We start from the raw sequence: 12,055 nt of genomic DNA, 5'->3' as shown, positions 1-12,055 counted from the left end.
GCTGTGAACAATGCAAAAGGAGGGAAGGGGAGGCGAGTAAAACCATACTTCCTGCTCTTAGAAAACTAAACCATCTACCCTAGACATTTGTCTGTATGTATTTCTGCCTTGTGCTGGAGCACCTCGGAACTAAAATGCAATGTCTTTCATGTGCACGTGTTTTTTGTTTTTTAACTTTTAAAACGCTTTTCAAAAGCCTTTTAAAAGAGAATGATAATCACGGAATGTTGCTGAATTTTAGAAAATAAGATACATTGACTCCTGGTGCTTTGAGAGGTACCCGACCAACAGTTTGTCAGTGGTCAACTATTATGTAGTTAATAACCAAAATACCCAAATCTGAGTAATGCGGACTTTCTGGAATTTTCCACCACCACTCTGCTTCAGTGTAATAAGAAATCTCTCTAGTTCTGAGACCTTCCAGAATACATGTACACTGGTAGGGGGGTGCTGTGGTCTGAATATTTGCACCCGCCTCCCCCTCTCCACCCCCCCTCCCCCACCCCAAATCTATATGTTGAAACCCTAATGCCAGCTGTGGTGGTTTTAGGATGTGGGGCCTTTGGGAGATCCTTATGATAGGGATTACTGCTCTTACAAATGGAAACGTGTTTTGTTTTGTTTTTAATTGTGTTCACCTTGCGTTTAAGTAAGATGGGATTTCCAGGCTGCCCCACAAAAACTCATTTCCATGCGCCTGTATTTCTGGTGTCATTTCTAAGTTCTGACAACTGTAGCTACGTCTATTACTAATCTATTACAGTTATTAATTAAATACTTACCTACGTCCCCAATCCTATGCTTTGCATTTTATATATATCCTTCTTTAAGCTATCTAGCAACTCAGTAGGGAAGATATTATTCCTTTTCCACACAGGTAAAACGAGGTCCTGAAAGGGTAAGGGATCTCATCCAGTTAAGAAACAACAGAACCAAGATTTGAACAGGTCTGGCTTATTAACAGCCCTTAGCCTTTCCACTCTGTCAATTAATATATTTTGAAACTGACTAGAGAACACAGCTTATCGGTAAACTAGAGCCCGTGTTTATGAATAGCAGAACTATAATTTACTAAAAAATATATAAGAAAAGAAAAGAAAAAGAAAAAAAGCCCTAATAATACATAACTCTTCCAAAAAATCTCTGTCTGCAAAACATGCCTCAAATTATTGCCTTCATGCTCTTGGTTGTTCGGTACAAACAGAATCAAATCAATAATATACATTCTTTTGGCATTTTCTAATTCACGTGACAAAACAGCTTTGGTGATACTAAAGTAAACTAGAAAAGGCCTCTGAAAAAGGTAATGATCCCCGTGTAAAAATAATTCTTAAAAGATATTCAACATAGCTCCTCACTCTGAGGCATACGAAGGAAGTCCCTGCACCTTTCACGTATCACATCATATGTTCCTGCTGATTTCCACTGTCAAAACCGCTGTCAGATTTTGCTACAGGTGTTGTCTTGTACTGAAGGAGTAGCTTGTAGTATTATCACACTGGCTGGAGGCAAGATTGTCGAGAGACATGTAGTAGCACTTGTCTTGAAGTCCTTTGAACATATAACTCCTCTTTAAAGTTCCAGTCTACACAATAACAATTTACAGCAGCAACATCATGCCAGCACATTGAGAGAGATGTTAAACTTAGCTTATTGGCAAGAAGAGTCTACCACAGCTTAAAAGAGCTGCACACGTTTTAAATAACTTTGAAACATAAGCGAATTTCCCACATTTCTCCCCAGTCTGCTTGGAACATGGGCAACTACAATTAGAAAGCTTAGAGCGTTCAAACAGAAGAGCTGAAAGAGCTATGAATATGATCCAAAGACATACACGTATTATATCTAGTCAATTATTCAGAAGTTAATGATTCCGAGTCATTCAATATTAGATCTGGCTAATCTACTTTATTTCCCTCATTTGCAGTCACTGACCAGCAAGTTAGACATTTTTCAGGTGTACTTATAGAAATTAAGCTGAGAGAAAAAGAAAACTTTCCTATCAGTGAATATTGAGGGTTCTAAAACCTAACTGTGGTCCAGACTAGCAATGGTTATCAGTTGGGACTGTGGAGGAGAGAGAATACATCAGAATCAGCTTAAGAACTGTTTCAAACAACTCCCGGGCTTTGTTCAATTTGTGCACTTTGGTTATATGTCTCATTTTGAGCTGCCTTATACAATTAATCTAAAGTTCTTATTAAGCCTTGCAAACATTTAATGTTTCATGTAAAACTTCTCTTCCATATGTGATGATTACACCCCACAAGCTCAATGTATTCATTTGATTTACAAACATATATGTGGTAGCCAAAACCCCTAACGTTACAATCTTGTTTAGGGACGGTCTTGCTCATGAGCAGCTCACAGACAGATGATTGGCAGGTTGGCTGGGTCTAAAAACAAAAGAATTGGAAGAAGGGTTGAGCATACACAGGGAGGTAGAAAATAATGAGGCTGTTTTGCAAGTGAGGATTATGGAAATCAGTTTCTTCACCTTAAAGACACACATTGTGAACGATTCCAGTTTTAATGAAGCACAAGCTAGATTGTGACTCGAAATTATTTCACAAGATAGACGTGTATTTAAAGATGTAATCTCTTTAGTTTATTCCACTGTCGACAATCCTTTTCCAACGCCACCATGCATTTAATAATTGTAAGTGAAAATAACCTGAAAGAATTATAGGGCCACACTTACAAGCTCAACTTTGGTGGGTCACATGTTTAAGCTAAAACAAAAGCAAAACTTCGAATTTTGGAAGCCAGTTCATGAATTAGTTCATCAGGCATTCAACATTTTTTTTTTTAAACCTACTATGTTCGACGAAGTAAGCTTGTAGGGAATCAAGGGCAAGTTAGAACTCGCGATTGATCTGAGGAAATGAATATTTTAGAAAGATCACCTATCAGGTTAGCAGTGATTTCTGGAATATTTTAGAAAAGGGAGATACCAGAGGCAGAGAAACCAGTTGAGGAAGGTGAAGGCTTGGATCATGTTGTGGGATTAAAAATGACTAGGTGGGAAGATAAAAATACTTTAAAGGAATAATCAGCAAGGAATTGATTGATAATATTTCATGACATAAGGTGGCACTATAGATAGAAATAGAAATGATAGAAAAGGGAGTCACTTGGAGATGAGGAGTTAGATTTTGGTTTGGAGTGATATACCTTCCATTTAAGATGACAATAGCTAATGTAATGGTTGTTGGATCAATTAAAGAACTATCAGAATGCAAAGTGTGTGTAATTTCTTCCCGATGGTGCCGCCCATAATCTATGTAGTGATTAGTTTTGAAAGAAGCAATTGATTATAGTTATATTCTTACACATTTACCTTCTATTAACTAATAATAGGTGTAACATCTACTGCAGAAAGCTGGGATTTAACTGTATCTTTGAAACCTTACTTTCTTATACAATAAACACTGTCTGCATCCTACCAGTCAACAGGTTCAAACTTTGTCTATGTTGGCAACTAGTCAGGGGGTTGGGAGCTACACCTGTTTTACTTAATACTGAGTTAATCACAGTCTCCCATTATCTTTAAAACAGCCCACAGAGGCCACTGTATTCAGGTTAATATTTATCTCTGAATTCTAGAATTTGGAGCCTCCACATCTTTGCTTTCTTGTAACCAGACTACATGCAGCTCCAGGGCCACAGACTTATGCTCAGCCACCAGGTTCTATTTTAATCTCATGTCCTCTTTAAAATGCCGTCATCCTGCAATGCCAAACATATTTGCCACAGATGTCAGAAGTCCTTCCCAATTCTTATATGACAGTCACTTAATCTTTATTTTACATGGGAATAAGCAATGAGATTGTGTTTTGTTTTTTAGCATATAAGTAGGAAACAAGATGAGGAAATGATATCTTTGATGTCCTATATATTTAGACTAGTTAATAAATTTGAGATTCAAATTTAAAAAATATCTCAGTACTAATTCTATATGTACCACAAACTCTGGCTGATTTTATTTAGACTAAACAAAAAATGTCTTGTGAAAATCTTTGCTTAAATATTTACTCCCCCAAAAGTATTAGTCCTATGCTGAGTAGTTAGTTAAATAGCTCTTCAAAGGCTGGGCTGGTTCCCCACTTCCCACTATAGTACTTGGCATCCATGAAGTATCCAGCAATGACAGAGGAGGAGGGGAGGAATCAAGTATCTCAGTAATGGTCTTAATGAATTGGTGACATCATTAAGATGTTACTAAGCAAAGTATTGGAAACTAGAATGAATCTGTATCATCTCAGGACATTATGGGTACTTGGATTTAAAAAAAAAATATTTGCTAAGAGCTGCTTTTTCTTGTCATTTACCTCTTTCTCTTAAAAAACTTGGCAAAAACCAAACCAAAATAACAAAACTAGTCAAAACACTAAAAATTCCACAAGAGATTGGTTTGTTAGCAAGAAGGTTGCCATTCTGGAGACTGGGCTGTTCTTGAGAATGGCAAGGGAATATTTGCATGGAAACTGACCTCACATGGCTATAGACATGGAACTCAGGCATGTCTGAAATGTCAGCACAAGGTCCAACTACAGGAGTCATCTATGTCTGCATCGGTCAGTGAAACTATGAGATATGTTCAGTTCTATAAGAGAAACAGTGAAACTGTAACCGAAATCCAGGTTTGGCTGCCTACCCCGATGAAAGCCAGTGAGACAGATTACTGGTGAAAAAGAAAAGAGGTTTATTCAAGTGTTGGCCACCTGAGAAGATGGGGACTCTTGTTGCAAAGCCCATCTCCACATTTCAGTGCAGGCAGAAGTTTTTATAAGGGAGAGGAAAGCAGAACAAGGAGATTAAGGGGAGGGCATTGACAAGTTCTCTACATGCAGACCTGCCCAGTCCATTTCAATAAGGACCTTGAAACTGGTCAAGTGATGGTTTGGTGTGTGTCATCCTGTTTTTACTGTTGAAGGTCAGCAATTCTCCTAGAGCTGGGATGACTGAAGGTCAGAGTCTGTATCTTCTGAAGTTAGTTCCTAGGATTCTTATACAAACATGCTCTTTATCTATAAGCTACATATTGGTCAGGTCAGCATTTACAGGAACAATGTCAAAATAATGGTTACAAAATTAGAAAGAAAACTCAACATGGAGCTTCAGAAAAGGAGAACTGACAGAGATGAATAACAATTGGCCATGACAAAATAGTTTTATGAAAGATGTGGTATGTGCTACTAGCTGTCCCAGTGTCCCAATGGTTATTTCAACCATAGGTTTGCTTTAGATATTATTTTTAAATACAAGGACTTATTTAACTTAATGATTAAGGCAAAGGAAAGCCAATTTGGGTTATGCTGATAGATACAATCAGAAAAGGAACCAGAATGTGGATTGAGAGAGCAAGTCCCTGTGCCTAAGGAAGAATGAAAAGATATCCATTTATCTGAGACAGGAGGCCTGGTGCATGAATTCGTGCACCAGTGGGGTTCCTCGCCCTGGTCTGCAGAATTGGGCCAAAACCAGCTCACCGACATCCCCTGAGGGGTCCTGGATTGCGAGTGAGTGCAGGCCAGGCCGAGGGACCCCACCGGTGCATAATCGGGCTGGGGAGGGACGCAGGAAGTTGGCCAGCCAGAGAGGGACCATGGGAGGGCTCCAGGGTGTGTCCAGCCCATCTCGCTCAGTCCCCATCAGCCGGACCTCAGCAGCAAGCTAACCTACCAGTTGGAGCATCTGCTCCCTGGTGGTCAGTGCACATTATAGCAAGCGGTTGAGCAGCCTTAGCCTATCATTAGCATATTATGCTTTGATTGGTTGAATGGACGACCGGACACTTAGCATGTTAGGCTTTTATTATATAGGATTGCTACCTAATGGGAAAGATAAAGAAGAGTTGAGAAGCAGATCTTCAATGACATTTCACAGGTTTATACCAGAATCCATGGCACAGTGGGTACAAAATTTTTAAAATGTGTCCTGGGGCAAAACTGCTAAATATAACCCCAAAGAGTAGCAGTTCCCTAAAGAGGCAGTGGACCCACTATGGGTTCCTTTTATTCTGCAGTTTATCCCTTTATCCTTTGTTGCCTCTTACTATATCCTTTCTGGGTGCTATGCTAGGTATAAGAGGAACAACAAAAAGTATAGGACATAGTTCCGGGCTTGAATGGGAAGTCATTAAAATGCCATCTTGTGTTTCAGGCCATATATATATATTACAGTGGGTTCAAAGTAAAATAAGATGCAAAGACGGGCTCAGTTCATCTAAAACACCTTCTTTTCTCTCTCTCTCCTTTTCCACCTTCTTCCTCTGGAGGTAACCTTGGTCTGCTCTAGAAGTTGAAAGAAGAAAACTAGAAAAAAATTATAGTCCTTTTGCACTGAATTAAAGAAAAAGCAGCTAGTGCATAATGATGGAAAGGTTAGCACCAAACCCCATGTTAGTCAAAACCTGGTAAAGAGGAGAATGAGACAGGTTAACAATAGTAGAGGCTTCCAAATATTAGGCACTGGGTAAGGAATCGCTAACTTGTGTGAATTTTAGCCGATGTTTTCTCCCCTCTGACCTTCAATCCTCATCATAAAAATGAGAGCATTAGGTTAAAACAGTTCACAAATGTTTGTCCATTTAAGAATTGGGGAATTGTTAATAAACTAAATTCTCTAGCCTCAACCTAAGAATTTTGACTTAAAGATCTTCCCGAGGCCCAGGAATCTGCATTTTAGCTGAACCCTAAGATGGTCCAATACAGTCCTCCGGGGAACAATGCCTGAAAGATTCTGTGTGCTGAGGCATCACCATTACAAAAGGGAAATAGCAGCAATATTAAATATACAGCTTGCAATTTCTTCCTGTTTCTCTTTATGTAGTCCCCTTGTAATATGTTTGCAAGCAGTTTAAAGTGGGAATTATTTCATAAAAAGAAGTATAATTTCATCTGCATGTAATTCCTTCTGCAGTGAGTGAAATCAAAATTATACATTTATCAGAAAATGGGGCTTACTAGTAGACACAACACAACATTCAAACTAAGAAAAATAATTAACTTGCACTCACAAAGCAAAATGAAAAGTTTCCTCCCCAAGAATCATGATTTATGATGTGGAGTGTAAAGACTGAGAAACCAAACGTAGAATATTTCCATATGGGGGCGGGGCGGGGTAAGAGCATGTGCCAGGGGGTAGGAGAGGCCGGGGGAAGGTCAATGGGGAAAAAAAGGAGACATATGTACTACTATTTGTAATACTTTAAACAAGAAAATAAAATTAAAACACACACACACACACACACACACACACAAAAGAATATTTCCATTCTCCCACTGAAAAATGTTTTCAGAGTAGTGATTAGTTAATGTGCATGCCTATTTGTTAGCAGGCATTCTTGCAGCTCCTGCATGTATTAAGGGACTGGCAGGAAGGATTGTACAAAGACGTGGAGGGAGAGCAGGAGTTGAAACACCCAGCCCTTGGAACAGGAACCTTGTGACACCCCAGGGTAGACACACACTCCCATACATCTGGATAAGGAAGAATTGCACTCTATCTTTTGGGCAACTCCTCTGCCATCTGGCATTTTCAGGCTAATCGTATTTTATTAATAAAAATATCATATTTTTCCTTAGTGGCCAAGATGCATGACTTGAGTGCATGACCACTCAGTGCTTACACTCATTTGTCAGAAGAGTTGAATCCAACTGAAATTATAGCTCTCATGTTTTTCAACCATGAGTTTTTTTGAAATGCAACTACTTCCGTGATTCATTTTACAAAGTTCTCCCGCCATCATTCTCCCTGAGCGTGGAATCTGTTTCAAATTTAGGTTTACAAGAAGTACCAGAGCTTTGATGGTTCCATATTTATTAAGTGAAGATCAAAGGCTCTCTTTGCTTTTTTCAGTCTTTTACATCTGCAAGGGATGACATAACATTTCAGATGACAGTATTTCTTTCCACCAAAGAATTCCACATGAGAAGGCCTTCATTTTCAAGCACTTATTTCTTCCTAAGCTGAAACATCTCCAAATTATAAGCATGCTGCCATCACACATGGAATTTCATTCATTTATATTTCCAGAACACCAGGAAGCTAACACACCACTCTTTATTGCCACCAGATACTGCTTTGTCCCTTTTCTTCCCACAAAGCCCTTTACCTAGGAAGACTGGCTTCAGGGATTATAAATCAAAAGTTATCTTCCTGAGTAGATCTTGCATGGGAGATGGCTTTTTGTTGTTTTGTGTTGTTTCTGTCTGACAAAGAAAGGATCATCAACATATTAACAAGTAGATCATATATGCAGAGAAATATATGAAGCAAATTGCTGTCCCAAATATATGAAGACCTAAAAATCAGTGAGAAAGGACAAAGAACCCAATAGAAAAGAGGGCAAAATATTGGAATGGACAATCACACAATAAGGATCCCAAATGATTAATAAATGTGAAAGGATACTCAAACTCATCAGTAATCAGGAAAATACAAAGTAAAGCAACAAAATACTATTTAACTCTGATCATAATGGCAACGATAAAGTTCAATGAAATTTCGTGTAGGCCAGGATATAAAGAAGCAGAAATTTGAGTGAGCTGCCAAACACTGTAAATTGGCACTAAACCTCTTGGAGAGCAATTGGCAATACGTTTGAAAAGTACATAGGCCCTGACTCAGCAATTCTATTTCTAGGAATATATCCTAGAGAATCTGCCTTTACCCACAGGGGAATACAGACAGTGTTGATTGTAAAAGTAATAATAACTGCTTGTAATAAACACTGAGAAAAAGCAAATAGCCATCAGGTTGGTAAGGGGAAAGTAAATTTTGGTACTGTTCAATGATGCAATCTATACAGGAGTTAAGATAGGTAAGTCTATATTGGCATAGATTAGAAAATGACTAAAAAAGCAAAATGTAGAACATTATGTACTACTTATAATATTAATTAAATATATTTAAAGTTATACAAGTCAGTATTATTATTAAATGTATGTATATAGTAAAAGTTCAAAAAAATAAAATAAACTCTAAATTCCTGAGTATAGTTGTCCCTGGGGAAGGTAAAAAAAGGGGTAATGGGACTGAAAGAAGGTCCATAGGGGAGATACCTGTAATACTATCAACAATAAAAAATATATTTAAAAATATATTACACAAATACAAAGCACCCATATCTTATCTATTGTCAAATTACAATGTTTATTTCCCAGAACAGTTTAACTATAGTTAGAAAAATCATTAGTTATAGTATCAATTTCAATACCTCCTCAAACAGAATGTACCTACCAAAAGATCTATATTCATGAAACATGTATTAAAACGACAACCCATACAATAGGACTATCATTCTATAACCCTGAAGCTTAGCAGAAAGAAAAGCTGATGTATAAGTGAATCTTGCCTATGTCACGAATCCATTGAATTGTTTGGACGGATTTGGTCATGAAACTGCTTCGGGTTTGAATTTCCTCAGTGAAAAGTGAGGAGCCTGGGTGAAATGATCTCTAACAACCCTTCCTATCCCCAAAGTCCTCCCTTAATCCAGGGCACTTTCTCTCCTTGTAAACTGATCAAAGCATCAGATGTTGTCTCTTGAGAATGTGATTTCCAGCAAAGGACTTATTTAAAAAAAAACACACACACAAAAAAACACACCACTGTAACAAAAAACAGACTCTGTAAAATTCATCATGACGGGATCGGACCCGAATCCAAGGCATAAATTCTTTTAAAAAAATGTGCAATGGCTGAAGGCTAATCAATCACAACATGTTTCTAGAACGTGGTGCAGTTATTTCCTCAGTGCTTCACATCCACTCCTGTCACAACAGACCGAATGATTGCTATAAAAAGTGAACCCTAGTATTAGTGCCTGTTTATTGAGTATGTCGGCACCAAGGGCCCTTCTTTGCTAAGTTACTTTTGCCTGACCAGATTACTGTCCCTTAGCTTGACACATTATTGAGAACTGTTTTGTACCACACCTTCTATGCTATTTCCAACCTTTTCTATATAATATGTAATAACATGAATTGGGTTTGAAACTCTCATGGAATACATTTAAGAAGAGTGTGCTATTACCTTTTCTCTTCAGTTCAACTCTAACGTATAGCACATCCTTTTCCTGCTTAAAGCCACAGTAAGGATGTATCCTTTTCACAGATAAAGTATAATCAGTTGAGTTCCTGCATTTTTATTATTATACTAGAGGCCCAGTGCATGGATTTGTGCACTCGTGGGTCCCTTGGCCTGGCCTGCGGGGATGGAGCCAAAATCGGCTCTCTGACATCCCCCAAAGGAATCCATATTTCAAGAGGGCACATGCCAGGCCGAGGGACCCCGCCGTGCACCGGGCCTCTAGAATGCATATAAGATCTTTGATTAATCTCTTCCCACCCTTCCCCCTCCCCTCTGCGATTTATCAGTCTGTTCCATGTTTCCATGCCTGTGGTTTCCGCTCCTGCATTGAGCGTCTTCCCCTTGATGGTCAGTGCATGTCACAGCTACTGGTCAGTCGGTTGGCTGGTCGCTTAGGCTTTTATATATATAGATTTATAAAACTGCTTGTTGATCTTCCCGTTTCTCTGAAGGGGTTAAGAGGGTTGGTTCACCTGATCATCAACATACTCATGTGCCAATACCAGACACCTTAAGACAGATAAGAATCAAATCTCCAATTTCATGTATTTGGCCACCATACAATGCTATGATTAACTCAGGAGTCCAAGATTTCCTGAAAACTTTCTAATATTAAACCACATTAATAACTTTAGATGCACAAACTACTTTTCTTAAAATGAAACTTTTTAGCAAGAAAGTGCTCTTCAACTGAGTTTGACTACAATTAAAGAGGAAATAGAAAACCTCTGTTCCAGAATGGTAGTATGTATTTTATAATGTATACACAAGCTTTACTGAGTTGCACAGGATAAGAATCTCTGAGAATGTACTTTTCTGGTATGAAAAGTTGAGAACTTTGCAGAACATCACAAAGGCATTTAGGGGACAAGGGCTTTTTTACACTGTCTCCTTCACAGTGCAATCACAATGCTTTTGCACACACATGCTAATAAATGTTCACTAAATTTAATTGGAGAGGTTATATGGAACACTTACAAACAACTCTTGACATAGCATATAAATATTGTATAATACAGTTACATGGTTTCAAAGTCAAGATAGTTTATTCAATGAGGTAGATAAAAATACTCAAAAGAAAAATCAAAAGTAAAACATTTTCTGATGAGTCTACATATTATGGACTTATAATGTATATAAATTTATGCAGTCAATGTTTTTATAACTCTTGTCTAGTCAAGCTGTTTTCAATGGTTAACATACTTATTAAAGATTTTTATTTAGGCAAAGTAACCACTAAAAAGATATAAAGCAAAATAATTCAATTTATTTCTTAAATGCCTACATATTTACAATCATAAAAATTTTCATGCATAACTTATGAGATACTACACTTTCACAGTTATTAAAAATTAAAAATCTTAGGAAACCTGATTCATTAACTTATGAAGAAATTAATAGCTGGTCATAAAATATCAAGTTACTATTACTAGCTTAAACTTTTATCATAATCATGAACAGCATTTAATCATGAATACCTTCATTTTACTTTTAAACTATGCTTATACTTTTTAGATTAAAATCTCATATTGGGGCAATGAGACTTTACTCCAAATTACAGTCACATATGGAAGGGAGCTTTTAATTCAAGGTTTAATTATGGTCCATAGTACAAAGATATATTTCCAGGAGGGTTACATGATGGATAGCTAGCAAAAGAAATATGCTAGCAGAGTAGTAAATTGCCCACTAAGCATGCACTGAACCAGCAGACTAATCTAAAACATGGTAAGTCCTTGATTATTGCCAGCTTTTCTATAATATTCAGGTTCTCAAAGGTCACTGAATTTTATAATTATCTCCAAACAATTTTCTTCTTGGTCCTTTAAGCTTTGTCTAAATAGTTGAGTATGTTGCCAAGCAACACCACCATCTCCTCTGCTTAATTCTGCTTCTAAAATAACTTCTGTGGCACCAGAAAAATCATGATAGGAGCGAGGAATTTTATCTGTTGGAG

General features: G+C 37.6%; 1 protein-coding gene across 1 annotated transcript in view; it reads right to left on the bottom strand.

Annotated features, from left to right (window-relative positions):
* Nucleotides 1-10,632: 10,632 nt before the first annotated feature.
* NGLY1 (N-glycanase 1) overlaps nucleotides 10,633-12,055 on the bottom strand; it is a 48,057-nt gene continuing 46,634 nt past the window's right edge. The window contains exon 12 of the mRNA XM_070433303.1: nucleotides 10,633-12,046. Within this exon, the coding sequence (XP_070289404.1) occupies nucleotides 11,871-12,046 (176 nt within the window). The 3' untranslated portion in view covers nucleotides 10,633-11,870. The remainder of the gene's footprint in view (nucleotides 12,047-12,055) is intronic.

The sequence above is a fragment of the Myotis yumanensis genome, unplaced genomic scaffold (assembly GCF_028538775.1).
Source record: "Myotis yumanensis isolate MYYU_CA2020_CCGP unplaced genomic scaffold, mMyoYum1.0.hap1 SCAF_14, whole genome shotgun sequence".
Lineage (NCBI taxonomy): Eukaryota > Metazoa > Chordata > Mammalia > Chiroptera > Vespertilionidae > Myotis > Myotis yumanensis.
This window is presented reverse-complemented; position numbering and strand designations above follow the sequence as displayed.